The sequence below is a fragment of the Lissotriton vulgaris genome, chromosome 4_1 (genome assembly GCF_964263255.1).
Source record: "Lissotriton vulgaris chromosome 4_1, aLisVul1.2, whole genome shotgun sequence".
Classification (NCBI taxonomy): domain Eukaryota; kingdom Metazoa; phylum Chordata; class Amphibia; order Caudata; family Salamandridae; genus Lissotriton; species Lissotriton vulgaris.
This window is the reverse complement of record NC_141691.1, coordinates 297,510,535-297,529,867: the sequence shown is the minus strand read 5'-3', so window position 1 is coordinate 297,529,867 and position 19,333 is coordinate 297,510,535. Positions and strand designations below refer to the sequence as shown.

Below are 19,333 nucleotides of genomic sequence, written 5' to 3'. Positions count from 1 at the left end.
CTAGCCCTGGACTCCAAGTACTACATATTCCTCTGTGATCTCAACTTCCACATTATTGACCCCAATTACATCAATACCACCCACCTCCTCAACAACATGAACAGACTGGAACTGACCCAGATTATTTGCAACCCAACAAGTTGCAGGACACATGCTGGGCCCCATCTTCACCTCAAGCAACCACATCAAATATAGCCACTACACAGACTTCTAATTGGCTGATCACTCCATTGTCCTCTTCAGCATCTTCTACCCTGCACCACCATCCCCAAGATGGCCAGCATCCCCCCATCAAAGCTGGAGAAAGATTTCAGAGACTAACTGGACAGACACCCTCAACACTGCCTGCCCAGCTACCACCATCACCATGAACAGGACTCAATAACGTTAGCGCCCGGATCTCCAACAGTGCTGACAGCTTCACCCCATAAAAAACAACAAGCAGAGTCAAACCCCCAAATTGGCCAGCTGTTACACCCAAGAACTCATATCAGTGAAGTAGTGTGGCTCACTGGTTAGAGGCGGCAGACCCGAGAGCAGAGGACGGCCCGGGACCAGGGTTCGATTCCCGGCGCGGCAGGTTTCTGGACCAGGGTCAGCGGACTCGATAATTCTCTCGCCTCGGTGCCCACTCTGATCAGCGATCACACTCGGCAACTCTGGGCATTAGCTTGCCTCATCTTCACTAACGGCCCCACCAGACCGCCGGGGATGCCTGGTCTCACCCTGGAGATACCCATTAAGGGACCATATCTCAGGGAAGCCAGGAAGGGTTTCGCAGCGGTCGAAGCGCCTTGGGACCCTACGGGTAAGTAGTGCGCTATATAAATGCCTATACATTTACTTTTACATATCAGCACACAACAGTAAACAGCTGGAGATAAGATGGCATGCCAGCAAAAATGCATCCAACAGAGCAGCCTTCAAGACCTCCCTCAGCCTATACCACCAGCTGCTGAGAGCAACAACAAAAAACTGGCCATGCCGCATGCATCAAACCCAATGCCAACAACAGCAAACAACACCTTTCAGCCTCATTGAGGAATTCTCTAATCCAGCTGCCACAGAAAACATCACACACTCACAAGAGCTGTGCAACAACCTTGCAGTTAAAGCACAGTAGTGCAACCATATACAGAAATGTTGATCCCCAGACTACATCTACAGACTTCCTCAACAGTTTTGTTGCCACCACACAGGACATGAAGTAAACACTGGCCACATGGAACCACCTCTCAACTCCGAACACCACCTCATTATGAAATCATCCACTTAGGCTCTCCCACAAACCTATGCTCACATTAGCCCACATTACATCTTCAACGTTGGAAACCAAAGGACTGGCCAGGAACTCACCACCCTGCTCAAAACCTCAATCTGCACCGCAACATTTTCCAATGCCTGGAAACACGCTGAAGTAAGACCACTTCTCAAAAAACCCTACAGTGACTTCAGCAAACTCAAAAACTACTGTCCAATCTCCCTACTTCTTCCACACCTAGCCAAGGTACTGGAGAAGACTATCAACAAGCAACTCATGACATACCTGGACCAGAACCAGCTACTCAATGCCTCCCAATTGGGCTTCTGCAGCAAACACAGCATCGACACCACTCTGAGCTCAGTCATGGACTACATAAGAATCCTCCTTGACTGAGGATAAACAGCAGCACCAGTAGAACACAGAGGGTCCACCCACCACCTTTCACCTCTGAACCCAGATATTGTCTGTGGTTTCCCCCAGGGTTCATTCTTCAGACCCACGCTCTTCAACACATATATGACCCTACTGGACACCAAAATATATGGAAGGTTCCCCTGGTAATTATACACAGGTAGGGGTAAAGTGCTATAAAGAAGAAAGAACCTGTGCTTTATAGTAAGTTAAAAATAAAGTCAGTTATACTGACTGAGCTAGACTATGCTAGAGAAAACCAGTTTTTAATGGTCAATGGTCACAATATTCTATAGTAGTGACTAGGAAATCCAGCACCTCCCAACAGTATAACTCACACAATGTGAAAATTAATGAAATATAGTGTAACATGTAAACACACAGGATAAAATATGAAAGGTATAAACACAATTTATTAAAAAGCCTCCCTATATGGGTTACAGTTTAAATAAAATACAATAAAACATACAGCAAGATCAGTTGAGTTATTAAAAAAAGGCCAAAAGGGGGTCAAAGTACAAAGGGTCAAAGTAACAAAGGTCGACGCTGCGTTTCGGTGTTCATCTAAACTTTTTACACCTTCTTCAGGACACTTTGACGATTCGTAATTTATCTGATCATAATGGGCGTATCTCTTTTGCTCATTGAGAAGGCCTCTTAGTTTACCGGATATATATGTATCATCAGGTTGTCATACATCATTAAAATCTGCAAATTTGTACTGTGACCTGTTTTTCAGTTCCAGGTGTACAGTAAAAGGAACCACGGAGGAGCCACCGGACTGGTATTACAATTGTAGTCTGAGTGGTACGGGCTTGGGTCCCTTTTTAATTTTGGGAAACCACCCTAGTTTGGTCTTTTATTCCAAACGATGTGTAAATATTCGAAGGCAAAGGGTCATCACCTGAGAGTTTTGAGTCGGCCTCCCTGCTCCTCCGTGTTCTGCGTCTTCCATAGAATTTCTATGGAAGACGCAGAACACGGAGGAGCAGGGAGGCCGACTCAAAACTCTCAGGTGATGACCCTTTGCCTTCGAATATTTACACATCGTTTGGAATAAAAGACCAAACTAGGGTGGTTTCCCAAAATTAAAAAGGGACCCAAGCCCGTACCACTCAGACTACAATTGTAATACCAGTCCGGTGGCTCCTCCGTGGTTCCTTTTACTGTACACCTGGAACTGAAAAACAGGTCACAGTGCAAATTTGCAGATTTTAATGATGTATGACAACCTGATGATACATATATATCCGGTAAACTAAGAGGCCTTCTCAATGAGCAAAAGAGATACGCCCATTATGATCAGATAAATTACGAATCGTCAAAGTGTCCTGAAGAAGGTGTAAAAAGTTTAGATGAACACCGAAACGCAGCGTCGACCTTTGTTACTTTGACCCTTTGTACTTTGACCCCCTTTTGGCCTTTTTTTAATAACTCAACTGATCTTGCTGTATGTTTTATTGTATTTTATTTAGACTGTAACCCATATAGGGAGGCTTTTTAATAAATTGTGTTTATACCTTTCATATTTTATCCTGTGTGTTTACATGTTACACTATATTTCATTGATTTTCACATTGTGTGAGTTATACTGTTGGGAGGTGCTGGATTTCCTAGTCACTACTATAGAATATTGTGACCATTGACCATTAAAAACTGGTTTTCTCTAGCATAGTCTAGCTCAGTCAGTATAACTGACTTTATTTTTAACTTACTATAAAGCACAGGTTCTTTCTTCTTTATGACCCTACTGGACAACATTATCAAATGGCATGGTCTCAACATAATATCCTATGTAGAAGACGCCCATTGCATCCTTTCACTCACCCATGACTCACCACCACCAACAACTTTCACAGATGCATGTCAAGAATCACCGAATGGAAGAAGAACAACTGCCTAAAGCTGAACATGGAGAAGTACTGACCTTCGTCAACACACAAAACATATGGAATGACTCCTGGTGACCTTCTAACCTAGGACCCACATCTGCTGACAACTCCAGGGACCTCAGAATCATCCTCGATGACAAGCTCACCATGAAATCACAGATAAACACCATCGCCACTGCCTGCTTAATCACCATGCACATGCTTCATAAGATCTTCTATTGGCTACCCACACATGTGAGACGCACCATGACACATCACAAGCAGACTGGACTATGGGAACGCTCTATACATAGGAATAGCTACACACCTCCAACAGAGACTTAAAACTATACAAGATGCCACAGCCAGAATCATCCTCAACCTCCCCAGATGAATGCACATCACATCCCACCTCAGGAAACTCCACTGGCTCCCTGCACATAAGAGATACCAATTCAAGCTACTGACCCACACACACAAGGCTCTACATAAACAGGGACCTGCCTACATTAACCACTGCTTGAACTTCTATCAACCATCTAGAAGACTATGCTCTGCTACCCTATCACTTGCCCACACTCCCTGCATCTACCAACCCTTTAGAAGACTATGCTCTGCTACCTTATCACTTACCCACCCTCCCCCACCGCCTGTGACAATACCTGGTGGTCCTCCGCCCGTGGAAACCCACAAACCTCTTCGGACCACGCCCAGAACCTCAGCATCATTCTCAACTCCTCCCTCACCATGACTCACCAGATCAATGTGGTTGCCTTCACCTGCTTCAACTCCCTCTGCATCCTCTGCAAGACCTTCAAGTGGATCCCCCCAAAGCCAGGAAGCCCGTCATCCACGCACTCAAAACTAGCAGACTGGACTACGGAAATGCCCTCTACGCTGGAATCAACAAATCCATGCTACACAGACTTCAGACCATCCAGAACTCAGCTGCCAGACTGATCATCAGCACTCCTCTTCGTGAGCACATGACCCAACACCTGCCGGATCTCCACTGGCTCTCCGTCGAGAAGAGAGTAACCTTCAAGCTACCCAACTATGCCTCCAAATCCCTCCACAACACCGGACCCACATACTTTAACGAAATCCACGTACTCAACAAAATCCTCCGGTCTGCCGACCTCGCCCTTGCAGAAAAACCGCGCAACCACAGAACCAGAGCAGGTGGAAGGGCATTCTCCTATGTCACAGCCAAGGCCTGGAACAAGCTCCCAGTCAACATCCTTCACTCCATTATTCTGCAAACATTCAGGAAGGACCCCAAGACCTGGCTCTTCGGCTGACCTAGAGCTGCACCCTCCCCACCCAGAGCCTTGAGACCCTCACAGGTGAGTAGCATGCTTTTAGATTCCCTGATTGATTGATTGATTGATCTACCGTAGCAGAAATGGAGGACGCTTTTTCTCCTACATCACAGCAAAGACCTGGAACAGCCTCCACACACACCTCACTTTTGGAATTCCAAAAGGCCTGCAAAACCTGGCTGTTCGATTGAGCATTCCGGGACCTGTAATTGCCTGGATACCCAATCAGGTGATTAACAATGCTATATAAATCCGGATTGAGTGATAGATTGATTGAGTGACTGCAGGGGTCAGTTGACTGACCTCTTGTTCTGAGCTATAGGGATACAACAATCTCCAGATGCCTCCCTGCAACTGCCCAGCTGACCTGCTGCACAAGACATGTCGGTACCTGTAAATGACCTGCCTAAGCCGTGCTGGCGTCTTCTGGAGTGAGTTCCTGATCTCCAAGTGGTGCCTCCCAGGTCATAGACCCTGAACTGGCATCAGCGAGAGCACCTCCTGGTGTAATTGAAGGTTCCCTAAATCCAATGTGAAGCGATGCAAAGGCCTGCAAAGCCTCCCCCGCACAACTGCCATCTTCATCGGAACCGCCGCACAGCAACTCAAAACCGCACGTAGACTCACTGCATAGCTTCATGGGAACCAAAGGGAAGCCTCACAAAGTAATATCACGCAGATCGCACACCAAGAACATAAGGTACAATCTTTAATGGTCCAGGCTTTGGTTTGTGCCGCGCCTACACGCCAACATGTAATTATTTCCAGTCCAGCGCGACCAGATATGTACAACTAGAACTTTGCACCTTTTGGCACTCCTTTTGTCTAACTCTTTAAAATACAATATCTCTGCTACTAGAGGGCAGAATGTTCTAACAAATATAACAAAGACCCCTCAGAGCCCGAGGGGTTTTAAATCCCGTCCGGCTCCAAGAGGCTGTTGAACAAAGGAAACATTATAATGTTGCTCTGCCGGCTTTTACCGGCCTGTAGAAGCATGTAGCACTTCATTGTCTTTAATGGCGTGCTCCACATTCCAATGTTTAAATACTGTTTAAGTGCTGGAGAAATACTTTACACATTGCTCCTAAATTTAGCCTAACTGCTTTGGAACCAAGCTACCAGAAGGTGAAGCAAAGGTTAATTTAGTGACTTTTTATGGTTCACCCTGACAATGGTTGTGGTTGTTGCTTGAGAAGAGATTACCCCCATCCTTCAATCAACAACTTAATTTTTCACATTAATCATGTTGCTACCAGTTAAAATCATGCAGTTTCTCCCCACAGCACATCATTTCTGGTTTATCAGTATTAATTACCTATTTATTTATCTGGCTATAAAGTTCAAGAGACTAAATTTTCTCTGTACGGCAATGGGTGTCTCCTCTAGCATCACTAAATCGTCTGCATAAAGTAAGCTATCAATAGGGGTACCAGCCAACCCGAGACTCTAAATTTAACCTTGGAGATCTGCTCTAAGAAGAGAAAATAGCAGTGAAGTCAAGAGGCACCTATGCTTTAAACCATTTTCGATCAGACTTTTTTCACCTAATATACCACTCAAGGACACTTCTCTTTAACCTATTTAACTTCAATTTCTGATTTCAAATTGTTGGATGATAAATAACAGCCCTAGGAAAGTTTTCCATTTCTGTATTTTATTTCACAGACAAGCTACGTCCACGAAGCTGATGGCTGACCAGGAGTCAACTAAACAGAACTCAAGCTCTATCGTTATCTCGTCTGGACAGCCTCTAACAACACAAAACAGTGGTTTGCAACCCAGTTTGGTCAATGGGACTTCTAAAACATTCCACAGACTAATCACCTGACCTTAGTAAAGCTGAAAATGTTTACTGTCCATGAAAGAGTCACAAGCAGGCTGAGTTAACCCTACACCCCTTTGCAAAGTCAGTAGGTCTGGCTTGCAGCTCGATTCCATACTAAAACATTCAAAAGCCCATTGTGCATTACAATGAAAGCTTCAAAGTTTGGGGGTGGGGTGGGGGCGGGGGGGGGTTATAATGCATCAAAGAGCAACCAGCATGAGAAAGAGAGAAATACTTGTTTGGGTGGAGCAAATTGTTTTTACTCTAGGTATACTTTACCCCTTCGCTGCTGGCCTGTTTCCGCCGCTGTGCGGTAAACAAATGAACAGGGCGGGCCGTGACGAACCCCAGCCGTCATCAGCACACGAGCACCGCGGAGCGTGACGGCTGGGGTTCGTCACCAGCATACAATGGGTTAAAGAATTGGCAAAAGTTGAACATTGGTAACAACAGATCACCTGTGCTGTCAACCAGACCGAAAAGGCTTTACTATTGCATCTTTCCATTAGGGGGTGATTTTTTATTTAGTATTACCCATCTAAAAAGAACATAGGGCCATATGTATCAAGCCTTTATCGCAAACGGCCTTTTTACCGATTTTGAAATGTAAGAAACATTAGCAAAATAAGGAATCGCAAAAAATTGCGATTCCTTATTTTGCTTAAGCATTTAAGGAATCGCTATTTTGGGATTCCTTAAATGCTATGTATGAAGCTTTTTAGACTTGTGATTTCAGGTTTAGAAATCGCAAATTACCACCAACTTGTAGTAGGCGGTAATTTGCGATTTCTTGTAAATATGCACAATTGTGCATTTGTGAGGGTGGCATATGACGCACATACATGCCCATTGGGCATGTATGTGTGCCATATGCACACACAACTAATTTACAGGGGTGCAGCAGGGTGTCCTTGAGACACCCCTGCACCCTTGCAATAATTCTCAAATTGCGATTAGCAAATTGCGAATTCACAATTTGAGAATTATTTCGCAATCATTCATATGGGCCTCCGGGCCCATAGGAATGCATTGGAAATTATTCCTTAATTGCGAATTCGCAAATTGCGAATTCGCAATCAAGGAAGATTAAGGAATCGCTGAAAAAAAGCGATTATCTTCATACATACCATTTTGCGATTCCTAAATAGCGATTCCTTAAAAATCGCTATTTAGGAATCGCAAAACGGAACTATGATACATATGGCCCATAGTGTTGAAGATATATTTTTATCCAGCAGCCCTGTTAAGGTTCAGAAATGTAATGAAATTGATTATCCATTCTATAGTGGTTGACTCTAATAAACTTTAACTGACAGCAAACTCTAGGGATTGCTCTCAACATCTGGGCCCTTATGAAATACCGAGAGGTACTCAATCCATTTTACTTCTGGGACAGCACACTCTGGTGAATCCAATCTGTCGCCAGGGCCTAAATGAACCATTCCCCAAAATTAGTGAAAATCTCACACTTTAATGGCCTTCCAATTTCCCAGGAGCGTAAAACAGCCATTACCTGGTCACAAGGCAATGGAGCACCAATAAGTCATTCTTTACGGAGCTCAAAACATTTATTTCACAAAGTGTTAGAGCTGTCCACTCACCCACCCTATGTCCCAAGAAAGAAAAACAATTGGACTTTCTGGTTACAGTTTTCTTTCAAATATAACTCCTCACAGCACCCTAAATCATTCTTAGGATTGCATCCACCAAACAACCTAAATATAGATTTAAACAATCTTTAACTAATCTCTTTGGACCTCCTCTATAATAGTTATTTGCTGAGATAAAAACTCTGACATGACTATGAAAGTTTTTTTAATTATTTTATATTTTCGAATAAACATATATATGTCCCCTTAGCAATAAAATACTGAAATAGTAGTAAAATAAAATGTATATTGTTGAATAGATGTTGGGAGTACTCCGATAGCATAAATCTGCTCTCAAAGGACAAGAGAATATTGTGTATGGATCCCTCGTGCCAAATGCTATTTTTGATCATTTTCTACATTCTCCTTTGCCGTTCAATATGTGTAAAACACAGGGCTCTACAATTGTCCCTAACTATTCTTCAAAGACCATATAAAGAAAAAATGCAGGGTTTAGAGCAGCCATTTGCTGAATTTACAGTCAATCCCAAAGGCCTAAGTAACGCCAAGAAAGATATTCCTTGTGAGGCAGGTACACTGATCAACAACCAGAGTACACAAGCATGTCATCCCTACCCTGAAAGATCACGACTTGCAATTGACTCCTTCTCATGTCTAGTCGAACTGGTGCTACTAGGAGCACATCCCTAACCAGATTGAAAATCAAAGACTCCTTAAAATGCACGGGCCAACAGATTTTCTGTGTTTTGATCAAGACTCTGGAACCATCTTCCTCTATACTGCAGACTTGCTCCTATTCATAAACTATCTCAAAACTGACTTCTTTGCAGTCTTTGTGTCATCCTAAACTGAATTGTTTCCATATTCCACAGTCACTGAAATGCGGTGCTGTCTCAACCCTTTGTGTATATTCTCATTTCCGCGCATCCATAGATCCACCATGGGAGGAAGATCCTTCTCCTACTTGGCGGCCAAAACCTGGAACTCTCTCCCCACTCACCTTCGCCTTACCCAGAACGACATCTCCTTCAGGAAGAAACTTAAAACCTGGCTATCCGATAAATAATTGCACCCCCTCCCCCAAGCACCTTGAGACCCTCTGGGTGAGTAGTGCGCTATACAAATCCCTGAACTTGAACTTGAACTTGTTGCTATGTGAAGTGCACCACTTCCCACAAGGGCTAGGTTTGTGCTTAATGAAGGTCCTCTTTAAAGAATGCATTGATTCACAAGGGTGGGTTTGGCATCATTTACAAGAGATTTGAAAACAGAGACATAGGGAGTTTCTTTTAAGGGTGCAAGAATATGTTAGTGGTTATTTACAAGGGGTATGAAAACAGAAATATAGGGGTTTTCTTGGAAGGGAGCAAAAATAGTTTCTTTCAGGCGTTTAAAGATAAATATTCAAGTTTCTTGGTATCTACTAGAACAGGGTCCACTCAGTGGGCAGTGGGTGGTGAGTGATCTAATAGGTTTTCTGAAATGTAACTGCATTTCTTTCTTGGATTCGATGTGTACTTTTAAGTCAGACACGTGCTGCCACTAAGTACATGCTTCCATATCAGCTTAAACACATCTACCAAAGTTTTATTACTGCGTACACAATTCTTGTTTTAATGTTTGTGCTTATATAGAGTGCCTTTAATTAGCCTTGCAGATTAGCATACAGGAGCTATATTCTCTATAATGGTGAATGTTTTGGGATGTTGCTATCACTTTTTGTTGGAATTTACCTAAGGAAGGCAATACTGATGGCACGATATGTGGCAAACGTTTTACAGTGCATACATGCAATTACTTGGCCTTGATGGAAGTAGTGTTTCAGAGTGTGTACCTGTGACTGTAGGTTTGCCCACAAAAGGCTGTTCCTTGGGGGAATAAGGACGAGCCATGACCTGAGTGAGTGAGTGTACAATTGTATCCGTATTATACTCCAAAGAGCAGTTGGTTCTTACTACATGCCTACAAAACCAAAGTGGGAGTAATGTTCCTTTAAACAACAAGTGCTCAGTTTATTCAGAATTGCTTGGGGGTTGGAGAAGTAATGGCTTTGCTGGGGATATTTTTCTTTTTTATGGGTGTTCAGGGTCCAGCCTTCTGGTCCTCCCACCAAACCAATGTCACTGTTCATCCTGTTGTCTCCTGTTTTGGTATCTAAACTGTACATTGTGACTTGTGTCTTCCCTTTGCTGCCTTACTGATGTCTGCAAGAGTATTTGGGGTGCTGTGTTTGTGACTGAGACATTCTGACATTGGGTGTTCTGAAGACGATCTAGCATTAGGAGGGGTATTGCTAAACCTGGTATTCTGTTTGTCTGACTGTAAGAGGGAACTGTCTCATTTAATTTGTTCAGCAGCTCTATATATGTCCTAAGTGTTGCAAAGTCTTACTGTGCCCTGGGTACGCCTATATTTTTGCTGACTGGTACTGGTGGTAACTGACTAAGACTGTCCCTGGGCTCTGTCTAACCAGGCCCGGGGGCAGTGCTATGTTGAAAACACACTTAGCATACAGTGGAAACCCCTACATACTAGGGTACACAATGGTTTAGGGTACCCCTATGATTGGCATGACCTCCCCTATAATGCCCTAGTACATAATAGGACAGGGGGACTAGAACTAAATGTAAGTCCCTAATATATAATAGGGCATGGCACTTCAGAGGCCAGCAGTCTTTTCTGCACTTTCATGTGTGCACTGTTATGTCCTGAGCTTATTTTAAAAGCAACATTTGTTGCAGGACTACTTTTAAAATTTAAACTGTGTTTAAACTTGACTTTGGTGTTAGGGGCACTACAAAATTATTAAACTAAAATATTCTGGCCTATTAGGTACCGAGGGGTCTCCCTCAGGTATCCCATGGGTGGAGGGTCAGGTACTAATAAGGAGGACTCATTAAAAAAGGTTTTATAGGCCCTTGGGATAGTGAAATCGTACATTCCCTTCCCTCTTTGTAGTAAAGTACTTCCCAAAATCACATTTTTGTGCTAGGAGTACTCTGGAGTGAGGATCTACAATATTTTTGCATAATCAGAACCCCTAAAGTCTTCCCTATGTGTTCCAGGGGTTGGGGTCTAGTAGATATAGGAAGGGTGCTTATAAAATATGTTTTTTAAGCCCCGGTTTTGGAGACATTTCCCAGTTCTTATTCCCCATTATAGATCCCCAGCCACATAGGTTAAAATGGCAAGAAGTTATTCATTAATAACTCCCACCAGGAGACAGAAAAAATATAATTCAAGGACTTACTAGAATGGTATTAAAAAATCAAATATGCTACTGTAAAATGTATCCAAAACTGTACAGAGGATAAGTTATAATACTTTCTTGTATGTAAGTCAAAATTCAGCATTCCAGTGATCTGTCTTGATTGGTCAGAGTTAAGTGGAATAGCCAGGCTGCTTTTATGAGGTGAAGAGTAGCCATTCTGGGAGGAGAGGGTATAGGAATGCCAGAGCAAGAGGAAGGGGTTATGGACCATGATCTTCAAAAAAGGAGGAGACAGGCAGAAGAAACCAGTTTCATTTACACTCCTACTTTTTGACCCCAGCCAGATGGCGGGGTTAAGGAAGGAATGTGCAGATGCCAGAAGAAGGGAGAATATGGAGATAAGCCATACTGGAGGTTGCTTTAGCTGGCTCTTGCCTGCCTGCTGGGACTCCCCAGAGACACTGAATAAGTATCTGAGAGGGGCAGTGACTCTCAGTTCTGCTGCTTGAAACTAAAGGAAGAAGAAGGGTCCATGATTAGAAGTTAGATTTGCAACAACTAGACCCTGCTCTGTGACTGACTGTGCCTGCTGAACAATCTTGAACTACCGCCCTGTGGATCAAACCTGCTTCAGAAGGGATAAAGAGTGTACTCCCTGTAAACTACAGGTTAACAGAGCTCACTTGGACCATCACCACCAAGAATCCCCAGCCTGGAGTACTACCAGTGGATTTGTAAGGGTTTTGTTCCAGTGGAATTTAGGAATTGAAGTCCCAAACTTCAAGGACCATCTTGGAGCTTCCAGACCCTTGTAATAAGTTTTAGACACTTAGGGATCCTCAAAGGAACTGTAGGAAGAAGTTTCTGAAATTTGGAGAAGATTGGAGCAACTTTGAAAAAAAGCTTCATAATTGGACTGACTCAACCGGGCCAGCCAAGCTGGTGACACTCAAACGCGACCCTACCCTCTAGGTTCGTCCCACTGGAAAGTTCCGGAGGTCCGACTTTCATGGTTTGACCAAGAGCTGGTCAAAATACAAGTCAGTGAACCCTTACCAAATTTGGACTGGTGAAGAGCATCGAGGGACCTGGGGAGAAAAAAAGTTTCTAAGTCTGTAGGTAGAAGAGTTGACCGGGACCAACTGCGAGAGTCAAGACGCCCACCTTAAACTGTGAGCTGGCCTGGATCTCTGGTTCATCCTTCTGGAAAGCCCATAAAGGTCTGACTTTCATAGGTTTGGAGGGGAGCTCTTCACAAGGCAAGTCGGGGAACCGTCACCAAATCCGTACTGGTGCAGAACTTTCAGGAACGCTGGCAAAAAAAGCTCCACAAAAGTTTCTAATTCAGAAGGTAAAAACTTTTACTGAAGCCTAACACAAGGGGTAGCTGCATAGGGTTCCGTCTCGGTTGGCCTGAAACTTCGACATTGTCCCAGTCTAGCATGACCAGATATCCCAATAGGCGCCATAGGTTTCATATCTCCGGTTCCCTACATTGAATATCAATTTTTTCTGTGTAATTTTAAATATAAAAATATTTCTTATTTTTATAAAATGGTCTTGGATTTTCTGTGTGTGTTACGTCCTAATTAATTAATGAACTGGTGTTTTCAAATGCTTTACATACCTGTCTCTGAAGTTAAATCTGCCTACTCGCAGCCAATGGTTGAGCATGGAAAGAATTTTCTGAGACCTATTCTGAGCCCTAGACTGTGTTAGTGGCCTTATTGTGAGTGGTAGATGCATATTCACCACTACTAATAATCCACATTTCAACACAATGTACTTTGTTCACTTGCCTAGCTCTCACCGGGCTACCTGTCACCATTAACTCGATACCCATGTGGCCGTGTCCCTGTGTCTTTTTTACTCAGTCTTGCAGTTTTCTGGTCTCCGCCACAACTGATTCATTGCCCCAAGTTTTATGATTCCTTGCATTTGTAAAATAATTTTCTGGCCTCTCTGGTTAACTTCTATTTAAGACAAAAGATGTGTAAATCTAGTCCATGAATGAGCCTTCTTAGTACCAGTCACTTTCATCTCCAATTGTGATATTAGACCACGAAATAATTTGTTCCTGGCTGTGTTAGTGCAACAAATATTCAAGCTCAGTTGGTTCTTGTTTCTCACTCTCTTTCCAATGTGCACTTTGCCCCTCTAGCTGATAGTTTCTAATTGTGGGTTATACACATAAATTTATGTGATGCCTGGAGGGTGGTCAGTTTAGGTAGCATAGTTTGGCGTGATGTAATGCAAGGTGGTGGGGAGTACCCTTGTGTTATAAGCTCATATACTCCATTATATTATCGTTGATGTGTCCTCTGGTGTGATGTATCACTTTGAATGCATGTGGGTGTTATGCTGCTGCTGTTGGTTGCCTGCTTGTGACCATGGTGAATTCAAAGAAGGGAAACCAGGGATGCAGAACCAACATGCCAAACAGAAAAGCTCCAAGACCAATGATAGTCCCAAAGTGATGTTATTCAGTCCCCTTCATCCCCGGAGTGGCATTAGTTTATATTCATCAAGTCTGACTGCTGAAAGGTCTGTTTCAAAATAGACAGATACAAAGTGTAGGGCTCTGTGCTTTGGGCCTCCATGCCCTTAAGAGTGAGAGATAGGATGTCCATCAATGGTACCCCTTAGTTGGATTACTGGGGGATGATGGCTTTATCAAGCTGCCTATGGTGTTTGGGACACATTATCCACTTAGCCAATACGTCATAAAAAAGAAGCAAGGTGTTGCCTTAGTATATTATAGGGATACACGGGAACAGTGAGAAGTAACACTAAGGCAGAAGAAGGAAAACGAGGAAAGAGAAGAGATGAAAAGAATGATTGAGGTGAGTGGGGGGAGAGAGGAGGTGAGTTTAAGGAGGAAAATGGTGAGGAAGAAAAAGAGGGGAAGCAATCATAAATTAAAGACCAGCAAGTGTGAGAAGGAGAAAGTACAGAAATGAGAAACAACAAAGTAGATGTGGTAATAAGTGAAAGTGGAAATAAGACAAGAGAGGAGAACAGAAAAGGGGATGCGGAATGGAGAAATTAGAAGAGAAATTGCAAGAGAGAAAGGAGAAAAATATAAAGAGAAGCCAGTAGTAAAGGAAAGATGAGAAATTAGGAAGATGGGATAGAGAAGAAGGTAAAGGGGTGTTTGGGTGGGTGTAGAAGGAAAGGCGAAAACAACAGAACAGAAAAAGTATAAAAGAATAATGAGAAAGTGACATAAGAAGGGAAAAAGAGAGGGGGAGAAAAACTAGAGAAGAAGGAGGGTGGGACAGGAGAATTGAGTGAGGAGAAATTGGAGTGTGAATGAAAAATTGAGAGGAGAACAGGGTAGAGGAACAAAGGAGAAAGTGAGGCAACCCTCGGAGAATAACTTAAGACAGTTCACAATGTTGTTGAGAAAAGGCATGAAAAACAAATGCAATTTTCCTGAAACCCAATACAGAGTCCCTGTTATGTAATAAGGCGACGGTGATCAGGGAAAGCCTGCTGCTTTTGACAGAACATTTGTTTTCAAATTCCCCATGCTAACTTACTTTTAGAGGAGAGTTCACTTGAGACATCCATGTTATTTGCTGTGGTCACAGACCACTGACTGCCACTCATGCGCTTCATCTCAGAGGATTAGAAGTCACAAAGTATGCTGCAGCAGAAACAAAGAAACAGTGGAGGCTCTCAGGAGGTTATACATATGGGATTTAAAGTAAACTATCTTGGGGAAGATGAGGTATAATTGTTAATAGTGCAGCCGGAATGTTTTATGCCTTCGCATACTCTCATATTAAAAAAACATCAGGGCACCTTGCTTAATTGATGAGTTTATTTCTACATAATTCAGAATACATTCATTGCAATAAAATTACGAATTAAATTATGAATATATCACTCTGTTTCTACATATGCATGCACGAATATGTATACTGTGACAAATGATTTGGCAAAGAAAGAAACTGCAAAGGCTCAGTCGGTCCATGTAAGCCCTGTAGTGCCTCACTGAGAATGAAAAGGGCATTACTTCAGCACTGTTGCTGTGGCAGCATGAGAAGGACTCTTTTTGTCAGATGGGTTTGAAATGGGAACGGTATGATGATACTCCTGAGAGAGAACACTCAGTAACTTTATTGCAAGCTCGACCAATAAGATATCAGCAATGAATGTTAGCTAAACGGAAATAGTACAAAGAATGTTGATCAAAACATCACATTTAACAATACAATCGCCATAAAAGTATACAATAACACCACTGTAAGTGCATTACATTGTGCAAACTTTGTACTAAAATGTTCTATAACAGGCAGAATAACAATTTTAAGTGTTCCTTCGCATATCATTTATGGATTAACAGAAGTTATTGCGGGGTCTTTTTTCATTTTTTTTAATTTTTTTTAAAGATGTATTGATGAGGGAGAGACTCCGCCGTGAAACACTAACATACATTAAGAATGAATGATCTAAGTTCAGCTTTATATTATCATTGACTGTGTATTGTACTGTACGCCTATATACTTTGATGGTCGGAAAGACCGAATAAAGTCTGATGATGATGGAATGATCTAACAATTGTATTTAGTGGCCATCTGACGACTCTCTATGTGGACTGGCTTCATCCGAGCGGCACCACTTTGTGGGATGCCCAGCAACGTTTTGTACTGTGGCCAATGAACATAAACCGTCATGCGCATTGCTTGTGAACACCCATGCCTGGCATTCTCACATCATTAACACTGGATCATACGAACGTTTCTCCTTGTGTGCCCGCATATGCTATTTGCTTTTTTAATAAGGCTATTGCATTATTTTATATTAAAATGCATTGCCAATGTTTGCGCAATATATATAAAATGGGACACACACCTGTGGTTGCACATTTTAAATTACCTGATAAATTAAATGCAGCTATTCACAATCTGGTTTACAGCTGACTACGGTATGTCATATCTTCAACCGCCCAGTACCTACCGGAGAACGTTCCCTTTCTATGAGCAAATGATAAAAAATAATACACTGAGGGTCCCTATTACAGTCAGAACTGTCTGTCCCTGTTTGTGCTGTGATGCACGTTTGACTAATTGCGCCACGTGCAGACGGGATAATGCGTCCTATTATTGACAATGCATGGCAGCCGGGGCAGCCACACACTCGTGTTTCCCTGGAGGCAGCGTCTAATCGAAGATGGAGCACCTGATTGAGGCAGTCGGTCTGCCTTTCACAGTACAGGCGGCAACAGGTCTGTACTTTCAAGGGGGTCAGAGATCCTCCTGGGGTTGGGGAGGGGGGGGGTTAGGGGGGGGGGGGGTGATGTGCAGCCGGTGACTTCACACTCATGCAGGGGAGTGTCTGGGGGAGGGTCCATTGCAACCCCTTTTCCCATTCCAGATGGGTTTCCAGAGCGCGTTTCACTAACTGTACGCCACCTTTTTGTGACACACAGTCCCTGCATCTCTTGATGGTCTCTTTGCCTTGGCGCCTGTGTCCATAATGCACCGCATGCGCAGAAGCAAACTTTTTCCTTCATTTGCATGTGAACACACCCTGCAAATAAGTCAATGACAAGTTTGAAATGAAAAATAAGACAGAGATTTAACGTGGTTACCCTAAGGCTCTTAGGAGCACCCACATTCATACAGTCGCAAACAGAAGTGTGCTAAGACTCTCTCTATGGCAACAATAGTAGAAATTACAGAATTAGAAAAGAAAGCAATACAAAAGGACACTTTGGATAAAAATGAAACTAACCTTCCAATCAGTTTTAAGAACCTGGACCAATTCATCAGGAACTAGAACACTGTCCAATATATATTTAAGCAAAACTAAAACACTCCGATGCTTTCAAAGGTCTTTGTGGAATTTGTTTAAGAGGAATCAGATCACAGCTTATCTGGTCCACTAGCGATGTGGTTTGCAGCGACACTGTAGCCGAAAACCTGGCCAGCTACACCATATTCTGAAATAAAATGTGAGGCATCTACTTACTGCCGCAGTTCATCCATTGAAATAAGTCACTGACGCTGTACTCTGCCTCAGGATTTAGGCATGGGTGTACACGTGTTACATCACCACATGTCACATGACACACTACATTCTTCTCCGAGTTTTCTTTTGCACTAAACCTTCTGCCTCAGTCAGAAGCTAACTAACATTTAACATGTCAACTTGTATAAACGCTTATATTTTTATAAAATTTAGCAGACATAGTATCTTAGACGTCCTGGTTTCCAAATGTGTGGTGGTCTAAGCTTATACGGATGGCCTCTTGGAAACATTACGGCATCCAGCTGCTCTCTCACTCCTTTTGGGGAAACCGGGGTTTTGTCTGTCCTTGGCCTCCGTAGTTTGGGCGCCCTGGCAATCCCAGGACTCTCACTGACCTCCAATTCTCTCATTATCTAAAACATTAGGGTCTGGGCTTTTGCTTACTCTTTGGGAGTCACCTCTCCACTTTTTAAAGATTAATACTGTTTTTGTAACCTTGTCACCAACCTTAATTGTCGTAATCCTGGTCCTTTTTCTCCACATTTTCTCGCACGTGTGTCTCTCAAAAGGTGGGCAGAATTTGCCTTTACTCTGTCTGTTGTGTACTAGCACCCTTTCACCACATCACTGTCCTCTCATCATCTATTATATCATATCATCATCACTTATCATCACTTGTAGTTAATTTACTAAACTCTCTTTGTTTCCAGAACAGCACATTGAGGGGATGACTCAGGTTTTCACAGTTATTTATTTTAGAAGTAGCTGCTGTACCACAAATGATGTACAGTCCTGCTGGGAAAGGCTGATCAATGTTATAGTGGCAATAATTAAAATATTACTAGTGAGCCCATCAAAATACCCAATCCGTTGCAGCACTCCAACCAGTTTCAACAGCACAAGAGTGTTAAATAATGTATTTGAAATCATGAATTTTAAAGGCCATAAAGGAGTCTTTTTCAATGGATCAACTGGAACCTGACACTTGAAGTGATAGGATAAAGTCAAGTCTCGTGGAGGCATTTTGAATGTTGATTGCTGTAGACGTTTTGAAAAGAAAGGTAACTGAGATACTGGATGGCTATTAGCTCAATAATTTATGTTATTTTATGGACAACTAATAGTTCAACTGGTCACAAAACAATGACTGGGAATACAGTGGTTGAAGATCACATATGGAGAAGTGTGGCTCAATGGTTAGAGGAGGCAGACCATGAAGCAGAGGTCAGACCTGGGACCAGGGTTCAATTTCCGACGTGGCAGGGTCTTGAGCCCAAAAATGTCCACGGACTTGATAATTCTTGCTTCGGTGCCTGCTCGAATCACGGTTTCACACTCTGCAACTCCGGGCAATAGCTTGCTTAATCTCCACTATGGCCCCCGCGGCGGGATGCCTGGCTTTCACCTTGGGGGTGCCCAGTACGGGTTATCTCACAGGGAAAAACCAGGACGGGTTCCCAAAGCAAGCGCTTAGAGACCGTTGGTGATAATTGTAATTGTAATTTTAACAGTATTTATTGAGCGCGGTTGCTGCCCGCAGGCGTCCAAGCGCTGGATAGAGGGAAAGTGACTGAGGGAGCTTAAGGTACACAGGATTGAACAAACAACAGTGTCTTTAGGTTTTTCCGGAATGCAAGAAGGTCACCTTTGGAGCGGAGTGTGATGGGAAGAGCATTCCATAGCCTAGCAGTGTTCAAGGAAAACAGTCTGCCTCCAGACCTAGCTCGCTTCACCCTAGGCACAACGGCCAGGAACGCCTCCGAAGACCGGAGGTTCCTTTTAGGATGGTAGGGGGTAACCAAGCCAGTGTTTATGGCAGGTCCCGTCTTCCAGAAGG

The 19,333-nt window shown here is 43.1% G+C and overlaps 1 protein-coding gene across 9 annotated transcripts in view; it reads right to left on the bottom strand.

The window, feature by feature from the left end:
- The window catches only part of FGF13 (fibroblast growth factor 13), a 1,000,232-nt gene that overhangs the window by 728,124 nt on the left and 252,775 nt on the right, over positions 1 to 19,333 (bottom strand). For 4 of the 9 annotated variants that reach the window (XM_086918620.1, XM_086918619.1, XM_086918618.1 and 1 more), the window contains one exon: positions 15,060 to 15,166. The exons of the other annotated variants lie outside the window; for them this stretch is intronic. In XM_086918620.1, the coding sequence (XP_086774746.1) occupies positions 15,060 to 15,138 (79 nt within the window). In that variant the 5' untranslated portion in view covers positions 15,139 to 15,166. The remainder of the gene's footprint in view (positions 1 to 15,059; positions 15,167 to 19,333) is intronic. 9 annotated transcript variants of the gene reach the window in all.